At 37.4% G+C, this 16377-nt stretch overlaps 1 protein-coding gene across 1 annotated transcript in view; it reads left to right on the plus strand.

Moving 5' to 3' along the window:
* Nucleotides 1-16377, plus strand: part of ROBO1 (roundabout, axon guidance receptor, homolog 1 (Drosophila)) — a 1299652-nt gene that overhangs the window by 703414 nt on the left and 579861 nt on the right. Inside the window, exon 3 of the mRNA XM_010844344.1 lies at nucleotides 3178-3261. Within this exon, the coding sequence (XP_010842646.1) occupies nucleotides 3178-3261 (84 nt within the window). The remainder of the gene's footprint in view (nucleotides 1-3177; nucleotides 3262-16377) is intronic.

The following is a 16377-nucleotide window of genomic DNA, read 5'->3' on the forward strand; positions in this document are numbered from 1 at the left end:
TTATAGGTTTTGTATTTTCAAATTGTTTCAGACTGAAAGCCTATCACTTGAGTGAGATTCACATTCTTGGTTATCACCTTTCATTAATTCATGAATTATATTAAAGGAAAAAGAAAATAACTTTTCAAGTGTGTTCAGTGTGGCAGGTCCACTGTCAGACTTCAGGTTACCAATGTGAAACAGATTACCTGATCTTCAGGGAATTCACCGTCTAGTGGGGTAACAGATGCACGGAAGCCAGCACCCTAGTGCCAGTGCATTTTTCAGTGCCCTGATGGCTTTTATCAACTGCAGCCACACCTACTTCAATTCAGGCCTGGATGGCTCTAAATAAGCACTAAATAATCTCTTGCCTCATTTATGTTCTATTCTACAGCTCACATAATCAATACCAGTTAACAAAAACTTTAAATATCTTTTGGACTCTCTCCTATGGCTCACATGCTGTTGGTCGAATGGTTGTTTGCTGTCATGATTACCTTTTGACAGAAAGGAAGACAACAAAAGAGTGACATCTTTTGTTTCCTAGACCTAAAGGTCTGGCATAAAAAGTTAAAGTGTGAGTCACTCAGTCACGTCTGACTCTGTGCAGCCCTGTGGACTGGAGCCCACCAGGCTCCTCTGTCCATGGAATTGTCCAGGCAAGAATACTGGAGTGGGTTGCCATTCCCTTCTCCAGGGGATCTTCTGGATCAAGGGATCAAACCTGGGTCTCCTGTGTTCCAGGCATATTCTTTACCATGTAAACCACTAGGGAGGCATATTAGTGATTAAAGACAATCCTAGGCAGACAGAATATACTGCACAAGTAAGGTAAGATTCATTGATGCAAAGTCTGTTACTTCCTGAACCTAGGAAGGGGCCAGAATGTTGATGAGTAGAAACAGGAAAGCAAATTCAGAAACCACTTAGGATAAGTTACACATAGGTGAAAAATCTACTTTTAGCAGACTTAGGTATCTTGTTTCAAATGATAGTGAACTTCCGTTCCTTGTCTCTGCTGTTTTTGTAATAATGTCCTCATTCTCATCAGAGAAGCTTTAATAAGAAAGCGTTTGCAGGCCTTATCCCCAAAGTCTTATAATACCATTACAGACAAATTGACTTAGATTTGGATAGATTTTTACTGTATTTTCAACAGAGTGGTGAGATATATGTGCTTTCACATTAAATAAACTATCTCATCATAAATTGAAAGTAGTATTTCCTTTGAAAGAGGGCATCTGCTACTATAAATAAGTAGTCTAAAATTAAAGTTGACCCTAAACACACTGTATCTTTTAAAACTCGATTGTAAACAGGGGTGGTCCCTTAAAAGCCTTTTAATACATTTGAGCAAGCACCTTCCGTTTATCTTCCTACATGAACCTCTTTTATTTGGTTAGTCTATCTGAGCAAGGTTACTTAGTTTGAGACAGAACATCGTCCTAACACTGCTTCAAAATACACAAAAATGCCTGGTTCCCATTCCGTCTTACTGCTGTGACTTACATCTCTGACCAAAACAATCTGTGCATATAAATAAGTTAACAGACTGGAGGGGTAGCTGGTGGACTGGTTCCCTGCCCTACCACTCCCAGAGTTGGTTTTAAGGACAAACATGACAAGAGCCATGGCTGGGAAGGCAAGGATGAATAGAGTGATAATGAGCCCTCTTTTTTTCCCCTTTAGTCTGCAGAGATCTGAACCTTTTTTTTCCCTTCATTTTAACCTCACCAGGGTAATTAGATGACACATGGACTGGGGAGGAGGGAAGACAGGGACAGGGTCGTTAAACATGCTACATGCAAAAAGCCACAAGGCAGACTCATGTGGGACTTTTTATCCTCTTTTAAAATGTTCTACAGCCTCCTTGAATAGCGATGTCTAAGACAAAATGTGTCAGCCTAGCTAAAAAAAAAAAAAAACAAACTAGCAGGGACACAAAATTAATGACTCCTGTGCTGTTTCTAAAGGGGCATTACCTGCGTGTCCTGGCTGCCTCATTCATAAGTGACAGACTTTCCTTCCTCGAGTAAACAGCTGTGCTTCTTCACTGCTCAGACTAAGAAACCCTCTGTAGCTGTTGTTTAAGGTGGTTAAAAAGCCTACAGAACCACACAACTTGAATAACCTAGGACTCTCTGGTATTCGATCTAGGAGGTAGGCACTTGGGTTTTATTGTGTCTGTCTGCTTATCAACAACAGAGCTTAGAGACTCTGCCCATATTTATCTAACACACAGAGATAAGACACACACAGTGACTGAGCACCAGTGAAATTAGTGGTGTCACTGGGTGTGTATATCTATTTATACAGCAGCTCAGCTTTTGAATATTGGGACTTGAATGCCATCATGCTTAGCCTAAAATTCAACATAGGAAAATTGATGTGCAGTTTGAAAAACATACAAAACCATTTCTTTTATTCAAGAAAAGTGAGAATGAATGAATGAAAGTACCTGTCTGGGTGATTGTAATCTAGAATCAAAAGCAATTTGGAATGTTTTCAAATATTCAAACCCCAATGTGCAAAGTTAAGTCTCCTTTTACACATGCATTCATTTTAGTGAATTTCTCTCAGTCCTTTAAGATGACAAATTGCTGCCTTTTGAGAGATGGGATGTTGCAGTGCTTTCTTTACTGCTGCTCAGAAAAGTATGACGTTTTTATCATCTGCCCTCTTCTTTGACAAGACCCTCTTTCTCCCCACACCCTCCCCTCCTCCACCACCCATATGAGGTACAGTCCCTGGAGTCTGTAATTGGCAGGAGATGAAGCGATGATGGGGAGTGATCACAGTCAATAGCTTTGATTAACAATAAGGTAGAAAATTAGCAATGCTAGCATTCAGTCACCCTGCCCTCTCCCTCCTCCATATGCTCTCTCAGTCCGCGCTGGCGGCCTCACAGAGGGCAGTCAGAGCCCTTTCGCCAGCTTTGAAGTGCAGCAAAGGTGCAGGCAGAGCAGAGAATTAGGGAAATTAAGGAGCAGAAGTAGCAAGTGTAAGCCATGATGCTGAGACCTTCGCAGGGCTTCACGTGCCGCAGGAGGGGCGAGGAGGAAGTGTGCTGTGTGTTGTCCCTGTGTGTTTTTCTGTCACATGTGGATTTACTTGTGTCTGGACATGCTGTGATCGAAATGGCAACTACTGTTACTACTGTGACCCCATCAGCAGCTCTGGTGTTGTTTTCGACAGACCCTGAAGACGTAGAGAGGGGAAAAGACAACGGGACGCCCATCCCCACCTCTGATAACGATGACAATTCGCTGGGCTATACAGGTAGAGTGTTTCTTTCCCAGATACTAACCTTCCATTTCTCCTGAAATGCATCCACCTCCATCAGTCATCAACCACCTGTGTAAAATTATCTTTCTAACCATCCCTACTTCCTGCTAACAACCCCAACAACTTCTTCTCCTCATTTTCCAGATTTTATTCATTCTTCAGCTGGGAGACCATATTGCTAGAGTAAACACTCTGGGGAAGAGAAATGTAACATGAAAACTGCTTGCATTTCTGTTGTCTATTACTTTTAATATAAAAGGATGTTTATCAGCCTGCAATATTGGTGTCGCTAATATGTTTAGAAGCATCATACATTCTTAGAGTTTTAATATCTAACTAAATTGCTATCAAAAGAGATAAAAAACTACTTTCAAGTAATTGAGGATCAAAATTATCCATACTTTTGTTTTTTGTTGATATGCCTGTAGTCTTACCAACAACAGAAAGCAAACTCTTAACAAGGGTGTTATGAATCAGAATTACCAACTTAGATCTCAGGATTGTGTTTGCATGACTTCTTCTTACCTGATCTACACACCAGTTCTTAAATAGATGCATGCGTATGTCAGCATAAAAGTAACACTTTAACTGATTGAATCTATTAGAAATAATTCATATTACAAATGTCTAAGAATTATTATGCTGGAAATAATGAAAATGTTTCAGGCAGAATTTGTAAGCATAGTTATAAACTAGCTGCATAAGTTATGAATCTGAGACAATTTGACTAAATCTTTAGATAAAAGCAAAGATTGAAATACAACACTCTTAACCCATTGGATCAGAAAATGAAGTGACAGTGGTCATGTTGTAATAGCAGCTGTTTATTATGTTCTTTTCATAAGTTCTTGTTAGCACAGTTTCATAGATTTTGCCAGCTTGTGGGCTGTAACTAGGGGTGTGTTGGGGGGAGAGTGGGTATGTGGTAAAGTAGCTGGGGTTAGAGATAATGGAGATGTGTATAATTATAATCTTACAGATGGTTGTATTCAAAAGAGAATAAACCAACAGATACATTTCACCTTGGTATAAAATAATAAACTGGTACTTTGGAAGCATCTTCACTATGTTCATAGTAATTATTATCTCCAATACTATCCCTCATCTACAAAATTCAGGGTTTGAAACATGCAAAACAACTATGAAAATTAATAGCACTTTTATAAGCAGCTTTAATACTTTTAGTCATAGATAACTCATTCTCATTTCTCCCCTATCTTCCAACATAATAACTGAGATTAAACTACCACCCAATCAAAGCCCATTGGTGGTGAGATGGTGAGGGAATTTGTATGATACTTTTTCAGAAACTTAGAATAAGAGCTGTAAATGTCATTTCTTAATAGCATAAATACTGAGAAAGTTCATATTTATGAAAGGAGGAATCCAGCATAGTGTTCTTTCTCAGGGGTATCCTCATTTGCCAGTGCATCTTAGTTCAATTCCCTGTGCTCACAGTCTAAACAAGTGCATTGTTTAGATATACTAATAGGGTTTGCGCTTTGTCTTTTATGGATTTTCTGAAAATTATATATAACCAATGCATAAATCATGTTGGAGTATTGAATTAAGAGAACCTAAATAAAAATGCATTTAAGACTAAATGTAGCATTTGGGAATTTTTCATTCTTATTTATTTTTCTTCGTTGGGTTATTCAGTAATCAGATTTCTGCTATGAAACATATCATTAGATTAGCTAATAGGAGGAGGTAGATAACTTAAAATATCATCTTTAGATTCTGCATGGGAACTAATTAAAGCAGCACCATTTAATGTGAAGTGCCTGGAAAAACAATCTCCTGAATGATCTTGTTCCTGAGACTGTAACAGTTTGTACTACTCTTACACCAAAGCAAGTTTGTTTCATATATTTTACTTCAGTGGAGCTAAGTATTCAGGAACTTCTTTTCTACTATATTAATTAGACATGCTGTTTGTGTCTCTTTTATTTGCATACTGACCTTTTCTTTGCTCATTAAAACCTCCATTGGAAGTGATAAAAATTCAATAGGAAAAAAATGTGGTTTGTCTGCTTGATTACAATTATAAAGATTTCCGTTGCCTCTGAAGTTAACATAATCACACAAAGTGTTAAATGAAACTATCTACAGATTTCTTTTCGTATGTGTGTCAGTTTGTGTTGTTTGTGTGTCTGTGTGTGTGAATTCCTTTTACTATGACTGTGTGTAACTGAATTGTTAGAACCTTTTCTTATATAAGAGGTAATTCAGTTCAGAGGAAAGTAAGATGACCTTTCTGTTCAGGAACATTTTTACATATTTAACATAAATTGACTGTAGTTTAGTACATCTAGAGTTTAGTAACTCTGGATATGACAGAAAGAGCATTGTCAGAAATAACATATAAATATTAAACAACACAGAGAATATGAAACAGTTGTCAAATCACTGACATGAATTAGTTGTCAATTGTTTGAGGTGTCTATATTTTTGGTACAGTTTCTCAAAATGACTGTGCAAGTTGTAGATACAACTGGTATTGTATACCAGTATACCTGTATACAACAGGTATTGTTTGAGGTGTCTATATTTTTGGTACAGTTTCTCAAAATGACTGTGCAAGTTGTAGATACAACTGGTAGACTAGATATTTATTTTTCAGTACATGTTGCTTCATTTTGTTGAGCTGACACGTAGGACTTTCCTTCCTTCTCCTAACATTCATAAGTTTAAAGAAGAAAAGTTTCTCGGAAGGAGTCATGCAATTCTGGAAAACATATTTACAGCAACATGAAACAGTCCCAAAGAAGAAAATCACCAATTTACTAATATTCACATCCACACACCCCCAATTCTTTCTTTTTCTACCACTATAAAGAATACAATTTCCACTACAGCTAATTTGTCACTTCAACATCTGCTCTGTTGCTCAAATCACTGGGGACCATCACTATCAAACTGACCCATCAAACCAGAACCTAAGTACTCATATCATACACATGAAATTTTTATCAATGATGTAGTTCACAAATGATAATCTTTTATTAATAGTACTTATTAAACCATATACTGTACTTATCTAAATTACATAATGGATTTAATTAGAGGCCCAGGAAAATATAGTAATATGGAGTTTAAGGAAGAAATAAAATTGACCCTTTTTCTCCTTGCCATCTTCAGATACAATACTATAAAGTTATATAAGGTTTGCAAGTATTTTAGTCTTTCTTCTACTAATCAACGAATACAGAATAGTTTCTAAGGTAGGTTGACAGTATGTTATTAGAGTGAACTTCTGCATTTTTTAAAGAGAAGTAGCCTATTTCCTGTTTAACTAATTGTGTCATAAATATTGGGGATTATTTTACAGTCAAAGTATATAGAGTTTGTTGCAAGAACAAGTGAGGTGGGATTTCAAATCAGCACTTTGTGGGGTCAGACGGACATCCCAAAGAAGCTGAATATGTAATGATCAATTATTTTGTTAAAGGAGCTTCTACAAAGAGTACATTGTCCATTGACTTCTAGAAATCATATGGTGTTTTACAAATATGAAAAAACCTAAGTAACACATCCAAGAGTATTTAAATGTCTGAAATATATACAGAAATCACATACAGCTTTAGTCAATGATACAAGCATGAAATTTATCAATATATAAAATATATATATTTTAAATATATATAAAATATATAAAAAATTAGGGAATAAGTGAGAGCTAATGACATCCTAGTAGCATGTTTAATATTTCCAGAAAGTTGTGATTATTAATTAGAAAACAAATGAACTTTATATGTTTCTTAAGTATCAGAAAAAGCCTGTAAATTTGATGAGTAATATCTAAAATATATCCTTTTTCCCATTTCTACATACTAAGGATAAGATAATATCCCCCATCAACCTAGGTCTGTTTTGAGGATTAGTTTCCTATATTTACAGTAGCATATTGGGAGAAAAGCTAAATGTAAATTTGAAAATCTTAAAATTGACCAGTTATCAGAATTATGTTCAGTGCCAATTTAAGTAAAAATCTAGCCATGGAATGTCAGAATTGCAGAGTAATTTCAAATGGGGATAATGGAGTCTTCTATGAACCAACACTACCTCCAAATAAAGTTTGGTTATAATTGTTTGGTGAGAAACAAAATGTATGTTCTATTAAAAAAAAAATCTTGGAGTGGGTAGCCATTCCTTCTCCAGGGGATCTTCCCGACCCAGAGATCGAACCCATGTCTCCTACATTGCAGGCAGATTCTTTCCCATCTGAGCCACGAGGGAAGCCCCAGCATGTTTTCTCATATGCACACAAACAACATCCCCCAAACCATGTTTGCCTCACATTTTGGGATCTCAACAGGTAACTGTTCATTTATGGTGGCATTGATTCTTCTGTCATTCTGCATTCTTAATGCTATAGCTTCCTGACTAAAACCAAACAGAAGCTTCATTGTAGTGTGTGCACCTTTTAAAAACTTATGTATTGATACTGATAAGTAGCATTTATTATCACTTAATGGGTGCAATGAAGTTTTCTAAGCACTTTGACTTAACTCAATTAATTCTCATAACAACCCTCTCAGAAAGATGTTGTTATTAATAGTGATAGTACCTAATGTCTGCTTCAGTATTCAGAAGAGAAATTAATGGCATTTTCCAGCATCATAAAGGTTGTAGGGGGTTGTTGTAATTATAAGCTACATTTCAGCACACATTTAGAAGTTAAATAGATTAGCCGTGTTCCTTCCACACAACAACACCAGTGGTAGTAACCAGTATTTTAAGTCTCTGCTGAGCTCATCCTAGGTTCATTATTATCACAATGATGAAGGCACATGTTGTTTAAGTCAAATAAGACAAAAGCTTTAAACAAGAATAAGTAGGTCCCTACTCTCCCTCCTTATTCTTATACCTACCTCCCTTTAATCTATTTTCTTACTCTTTTAGATATTTCTTCTGATAATTTCCTTTATACTTTTAAATAAATCGAATCTGCAAATACTTCTTGACCTGTCAGTTTTATACAGTATCTCATAATCTTTTTCCCTTCTCTTCCACTATCACATTCTTTGTTAAATTAACAGAGTTTACGTTTGGTAAGGCTTAAGCAAGCTGTCCCTTTGTGAATCTACCACAGAGACAAGTGAAATACTAAACTTGCATTGCCATCTTTGTACAAGACTGTTCATTTTCTGGAACTAATAATTAAATTTTAACTTCCTAAGTGCTTAGTTATGTCCAATATTCCATTGATCGAAGGTTTTTTCAGATGTCTTTCTCATAAAAGCCTCCATTTTTGTCCCAAACTGATTTCTCTCTAGACCTGGGACTTTCGGACCTTTCTTTCATCACTCTCTTATATTAATTCTCCTATTTCTCAGCAGCCAGTTCTTCCACTTTCCTGGTTTATCTTCTCTTTAACAGAAGCCTAGTCTTCACAAAATATATCATAATTTAAAACATCAAGAACAAAGAACTTTTACTATAATTAACTTTACTATGGCTTATCCATGTTTGCTTGCTTATTTGTTCAAATGCTGGGTACTGGATCAGTCATGAATGATGAAGTTCAGTCACTCAAAGGGAAATTTTCTTAAATTATTTTTTGATAATTCCCATCTCTACATCCCCTGTTCTGAAATTGCTGTTAATCAGACTGTGAACCCCTTACATTGATTCATTAAGTCTCTTGTCCTTTCTTTCCTAATTTCTAATTCTTTGTTGTTTTCTCTCCTACTTTCTGGGAAACACCCTTGATATTTCTTGTCTACCAATGCTTTTAGCAAAATATTTTATCTGTTTATTATGATAAGTTTCTGAGAGGTCTTTCTTATCCTTTGATGTCTAAATAACTTCCGTAAATCAAGATTTCAAACTAATTTCACTGACAATTGCTTTTTATGCTAAACCTCTGAGTCTTCAGGTTACCCTGGTGGCTCAGTTGGTAAAGAATCTGCTTTTAATGCAGGAAACCTGACTTCCATCCCTGGGTTTGGAAGATCCCCTGGAGAAGGGAATGGCTACCCACTCCGGTATTCTTGCCTGGAGAATTCCATGGACAGAGGAGCCTGACAGGCTACAGTCCATGGGGTTGCAAAGAGTCAGACAGGACACAGCGACTTTCACTTTCCCTTTCTGAGTCTTCTAATATATGGGTAAATTATTAGAAGTCTCTTCATAATCAGTTTATAGGTGAGAAAACTGAGACTCTTAAAGTTATTATGATTTAACCATGATAGTATAGATATTTAGCAGTGAAAACTTAACTAGAACCATGTCTCTCAAATCTGACTTTCAGTGCATTTTTTAACTTAAAATATGTCATAGAGTCTATTGGAAATGAGGAAGTGTAAGAAAATAAACTATTGAACACATTAAAATTAGCACTACACTTAAGTGGTTACATATTAATATATTATTAAGTCCTTTCTATTTGGCTCTAGAAAATAACATACTAATATGCAAATTCATATAAAATACCTATGCTACTCTTTATGAAATATTGGAGTGATCATTTATTTATTTACATAAACAAAACCAGTTTTTTTATGGAGTTAATAATTGAATTTTATTCATATTAAGTACCTACCCTGGGGAGGGCATTGTACTGGGGACACGGGATATTTAAGATTTAGATTTTGTTAAAATCAGTGCCGTGCATGACTCTTCTTTGGATCATTATATCTGATGAATCCCTCATTAACTTGTTCTTTGCAACTTGTGCATCACACATTTGCGCATCATAGGGAATTAATAAACATTCACTAAAATGATGAGTTAAACCGTCTCTACTTTCTGTTAACCCATATTGGGAAGAAAATCATAGCATCATATCAATTTAACCAATTGATTTAGTCTTTCAAAGTAAAGGGAAAGAGACATATTTTTCCAGATTTATAAAGCTGTAAAATGTGTGGGTTTTTTTTTTTTTAATGACCTCAATTTTCAGGCAGTTCTGCCAGTTCTCTGAAAATATGAAAAGGAAGCAAATGAGACAGAAGATTGGGATACTGGGTTACACTCATGTATACCACTCCAAAATTCTTGCTTTTTGAATTAAAGCAAAAGGAAAAACCGGCTTTATTTTTGTGATAATTGACATAGGGAGTAGACATGCCTAACTTTGCCTTCCTAAAGTTTAAGGGACGTGGAACACGGAAGCTTCAGGTGAATTTGAGAATTGAAAATTAAGTTGAACCATAACAACAATGGGATTCTATGAAAGAAGATTTCAAAGCAGTCTATTTCAATTAATTTTTTTATATTAAAAATCAAATTTTGTGTTATCCTAACATTATTAACAATAATTATAATCCCAGAGTTTGTAATGAATGTTTTGGAGATTTAAATCATTGCAAAGAGGTGTTGACTAAGGCACTGATTATTATATTTAGTATTTCATAACATTTTCAACCTGGAAAACCTTGTAGCTACACATTTTGAGTAGAGGAAAGAGTAAAGTGTATCAGCTTCTATAAAATGGAAAAACCTTGACTTTAATAGGAAAATTTCATCTAACTTTATTTTCTTAGTTAGATGTTCCAGAGGAGAAAACACTTTATATGAATAGTTTTGATTTGAATTTTTGAAAGAATGTTTTTCTTTTGATTTTTTTAATATATCCCAAAGTAACAAATTTTAGAGATGTGTAGATAAGTAGATACACTCTGAAACATAAAGTCAGTTCAGTTCAGTTGCTCAGTCATGTCTGACTCTTTGCGACCCCATGGACTACAGCGCGCCAGGCTTTCCTATCCATCACCAACTCCCAGAGCTTACTCAAACTCATGTCCATTGAGTCAGTGATGCCATCCAACCGTCCTATCCTCTGTCGTCCCCTTCTCCTCCCACCTTCAATCTTTCCCAGCATCAGCATCTTTTCAAATGAGTCAGTTCTTCACATCAGGTGGCCAAAGTATTGGAGTTTCAGCTTCAGCATCAGTCCTTCCAATGAATATTCAGGATTGATTTCCTTTAGGATGGACTGGTTGGATCTCCTTGCAGTCTGAGAGACTCTTAAGAGTCTTCTCCAGCACCACAGTTCAAAAGCATCAGTTCTTCAGCATTCATCTTTCTTTATGGTCCAACTCTCACATCCGCACAACACTACTGGAAAAACCATAGCTTTGACTAGATGGAATTTTGTGGGCAAAGTAATGTCTCTGCTTTTTAATATGCTGCCTAGGTTGTTCATAACTTCTCTTCCAAGGAGCAAGAGTCTTTTAATTTCATGGCTCCAGTCACCAACTGCAGTGATTTTGGAGCCCCCCAAAATAAAGTATTAGGCCCTTTTTAAGTGTGAATGACATCCTGAAGACAGAGCTCCTATGCATATGAGGGATTCAGAGTAAGAGTTTTTAGAGAGGTTTAACAAATTTTGAAGAAATAAATAATTCTTGTGTTGTATCAGCCACAGTAAAATGGACTGCCTAATTATCTCATGAATTCAGTAAGATCTTCATTTACACAACAATTTATGCAAAGTAATTAATATTTTAGCTTAACTATTCTCCACTTTGACTACAGAGGCAAGATTTTGGAAATGACTACCTCATAACCTAATAAGACACATCCCAAGTTCAAAGCCTTCCAAGCAGTTTTCATTGTTGTTGTTTAGTCACTAAGCCTTGTCTGACTCTGTGACCCCATGGACTGTAACCTGCCAGGCTCCTTTTTCCGTGGAATTCTCCAGGCAAGAATACTGGAGTGGGTTGCCATTTCCTTCTCCAGGGGATCTTCCCAACCCAGGGATCAAATCCCATGTCTCCTGCATTGGCAGGCAGATTTTTTTTTATCACTGAGCCACCAGGGAAGCCCACCTAGCAGTACATGCCAGCAACATGATGCTTAGCTTCCAGCCATGAACTGTCAGTTTACAGTCATGAGTAGAGTCGCATGCCTGCACTTCTTCAGAACCCTGCTTAAAGTCCTATGGAAGCCATGCTCCACCTTTTCTGTTTTAGCTTTTCCAATTCATAAAAAGGAAATAATATTTGTCACTCATTAATATTTTGAAACTTTAAACAGAATTGGCTAATTTTCCTGATCTCTAATTTTTAGAGAGATTTATAGGAAATGATCATTTTTTTTCCTTCTTACAGTCATTTCTATAGACTTTTTTCCCCACAATTCATAGACTTCAGTTATCCAAAGAGTTAATACTTGGAGGGCCATGTAATCAGTACATAGCATTTGCTATAAAATTATTCTATTATTATTACTTTACACTGCTGCTAGAAACTATTGAATCAGCTAAAGGTTAGTACTACAACTATGGGATCATTGCTTTCCCCTGAAGCGCAAGGTGCTCAATGCTGTGATTCTACTGCCAGAATTTGCCATCATACCAAGTCCCACTGGGCTTCACTGGAGGCTCAGATAGTAAAGAATCTGTCTACAATGCAGAAGACCAGGGTTTGATCCCTGGGTCTGTAAGCTCTCCTGGAGGAGGGCATGTCAACCCATTCCAGTACTCTTGCATGAAGAATTCCATGGACAGAAGAGCCTGAGGGCTACAGTTTATGGGGTCGCAAAGAGCTGGACATGACTGAGCAACTTTCACTCACTCATGTCCCATCACTGCACGGTGGATTCTCTCCGTCATATGGCCTAGACAAGAATGCTGATTTGCATGGCAAGCTGGATCAGTAGGGCAGCCTTCTCTTGCTCTGTGTCACACTCAAAAGGGATAGCATTGAGGGCGGTTGATTAATAGGAAGAAAAAGCTCACCCAAATGTGTTATATATTTCCACCATTATCCAAAGATACCCAGCAAGCAGACATATTACTAAAACTTGTGGGCCACTTTGGCAAAAATATCCTGACAGGAATATACGATTAAACTTCACAGAAATAGTAGGCAGAAAGAACCTGTTTTGGTTTTTTTTTTTTTTAATGGGATTTTTTTCACATACTTTGGAATGTTTAGTTCTTACAAAGTCATAGAATAACTGCTGCTTACTGCTCACCAAGATTTATGAGCATGATTTCAACAATCTAGAGGACCAGGGTTGACTTGGGGATAGTGAGATGATCAAGATCTCAGAGGAATAAAGACAGAGGGTTGATGTACCCTTAGATAAGATATGTAGCACCATGCCTACCAAGTGAAAGGGAAATTATTCTGGTATGATTTCTTTACTGGAGAAGAATGAAGAATGAATTTGCCAGAATAGTAGCTGCATTTTATGTGCCAGTGTCTGTTAATTTTCTCTGGTAAAAAGAAAATATCTGCAAGATTCTTTAACACTTAAATCTCCTGACATAAGTACAGTAATCTTGTCATTTCTCCAAACCCTATCTCTGTTATCCCAGGACTCAGTTTAATGGAGAAAGTGGGGTGAAGTCAAGTCGCTCAGTCGTGTCTGACTCTTTGCAACCCCGTGAACTGTTGCCCACCAGGCTCCTCCATCCATGGGATTCTCCAGGCAAGAATACTGGAGTGGGTTGCCATTTCCTTCTCCAGGGGATCTTCCCGACCCAGGGATCAAACCCAGGTCTCCCGCATTGCAGGCAGACTCTTTAACCTCTGAGCCACCAGGGAAGTGGAGAAAAGATAAGGTCAAACGCCCATTGTACAGTGAAATAGTCCTTGAAATTGGCAGGAATTGGCCCATGTTTTCAGAGATCAGTTCAGTCGCTCGGTTGTGACTGCCTTTGCACCCCATGAACTGCAGAATGCCACGCTTCCCTGTTCTTCACCAACTCCCAGAGTTTGCTCAAACTCATGTCCATCGAGTCAGTGATGCCATACAACCATCTCCAACTTCCTGCCTTCAATCTTTCCCAGCATCAGGATCTTTTCCAAGGAGTCAGTTCTTTGCACCAGGTGGCCAAATTATTGGAGCTTCAGCTTCAGCATCAGTCCTTCCAATGAATATTCAGGAATGATTTCCTTTAGGATGGACTCATTAGATCTCCTTGCAGTTCAAGGGACTCTCAAGAGTCTTCTCCAACACCACAGTTCAAAAGCGTCAATTCTTTGGAACTCAGATTTCATTATGGTCCAACTCCCAAATCCATACATGACTAATGGAAAAACCATAGCTTTGACGAGATGGGCCTTTGTTGGCAAAATAATCAGAGTTAGGGTATCTCATTTGATTTGTTGGTTTTACATAGAGCAGCAATTCTAAAGACTTCTTACTATTAAAAAAAATGGTCCCTAGGAATTCCCTAGTGGTCCAATGGTTAGGACTCCGGGCTCTCACTGCCATGGCCTATGTTTAATCCCTGGTTGGGGAATTGCTGCTGCTGCTAAGTCGCTTCAGTAGTGTCCGACTCTGTGCAACCCCATGGACTGTAGCCCACCAGGCTCCTCCATTCATGAGATTTTCCAGGCAAGAGTACTGGAATGGGGTGCCATTGCCTTCTCCGGGTTGGGGAACTAAGATCCCAGAAATCCCATGACACAGCCAGAAAATAAAAGGTTTTTTAAATAAATACATTTTAAAAGCCTTCATTCAATGGGTCAAGGAGGACAGCTGTTATTTTGCCAATTGTTAATTCAACTATTTTTTCAAAAACTGAAAAGATTGTCACAAGATGGATTTTTCAGGCACACTGGCAGATGTGTTAAGACAAAGCTCTATCATTTGACTGATGAAACGCACTTGTGTTCCAGATCTCTAGATTTTAATATCACACAATCTGCATCTCCCTTTCGTCAAATCAGACGTCTTGATAAATGGGCTTCCTTTAGGGAAATCCAGAAATAAAGTTATAGTACATAAATTTGATTTATGTAAAGGGTATTATGTGATCCTTTTTCATGACTACCAGGCCTCTCCTTCAGTTCTGGGGGTTCAAACCCACTCACTAGGTGACCACTCATGGCCTGGCAATTGAAGAGTGGACTCAAGTCAGGTCTTTTTTCACCAAACCTAGAGTTCTTTATTTATTTAAAACTTAATTATACTTTGGTCACTTCACAAATATTTTAATTTTAGGAAGTCATGATGTGTAAACCACAACAAAAATCCATGGGAGTTGGATGACTATTGGGAAGACCATGCTCACTTTGTCTCTGATAGTTAATTGTGACCATTTGGTCTTGGCCACCCCATGACCCTGGTAAAGAATCCACCTGCAATGTGGGAGACCTGGGTTTGATCCCTGGATTGGGAAGATCCCCTGAAGAAGCAAACAGCTAGTCCAGTATTCCGGCCTGGAGAATTCCATGGACTGTATCGTCCATGGAGTTGCAGAGTCGGACATGACTGAGTGCCTTTCACTTTTCACCCCATGACCCTATCATCCACATTGAAATCAGGGAGCTCATTACCATGACAGTGCTTTCTAATTTCATCCCCAGCCTTCAAACAGTAAAGGCTACAATGCTTTTCAAGGATGCAGGGGCTCCTCTCTAGAGCTTAGTACAAAATGCCTTGTTGATGGGATTGTCTAATGGGCCCTTGCAGGAAACAAAACTGGAGAATATGTCACACATGATAAATCCACTCAAACATTTGAATCCCTCTATATCAGCACTGCCCAATAAAATTATAAATGCATGCCACAGATGCAAACCACATGTATACTTACACATTTTCTAAAAGCCATATTTTAAAACACAGTAAAAAGAAATAACTGAAATTGTTTTTTAAAAGTATATTTTGCTTAACCTAATATAGACAAGATATTATTATTTCAATATGTAATCCATATTAAAATTATCATTGAGATAGCACTATTTTACTCTTTAAGGACATCTTGATTTAGATCAGCCACATGTCAAATGCTTGATAGTCATATGGATTCCTCCCTCCCCATTATACCAAAGAATTTCAGGCATTTTCCAGATGTCCAAGATGGTTTTAGAAAAGGCAGAGGAACCAGAGATCAAATTGCCAACATCTGCTGGATCATGGAAAAAGCAAGAGAGTTCCAGAAAAACATCTATTTCTGCTTTATTGACTATGCCAAAGGCTTTGACTGTGTGGATCACAATAAACTGTGGAAAATTCTGAATGAGATGGGCATATCAGACCACCTGACCTGCCTCTTGAGAAACCTGTGTGCAGGTCAGGAAGCAACAGTTAGAACTGGACATGGAACAACAGACTGGTTCCAAATAGGAAAAGAAGTATGTCAAGGCTGTATATTGTCACCTTGCTTATTTAACTTATATGCAGAGTACATCATGAGAAATG

Source organism: Bison bison, unplaced genomic scaffold, assembly GCF_000754665.1.
Source record: "Bison bison bison isolate TAMUID 2011002044 unplaced genomic scaffold, Bison_UMD1.0 scf7180017864200, whole genome shotgun sequence".
In the NCBI taxonomy this organism is placed as follows: domain Eukaryota; kingdom Metazoa; phylum Chordata; class Mammalia; order Artiodactyla; family Bovidae; genus Bison; species Bison bison.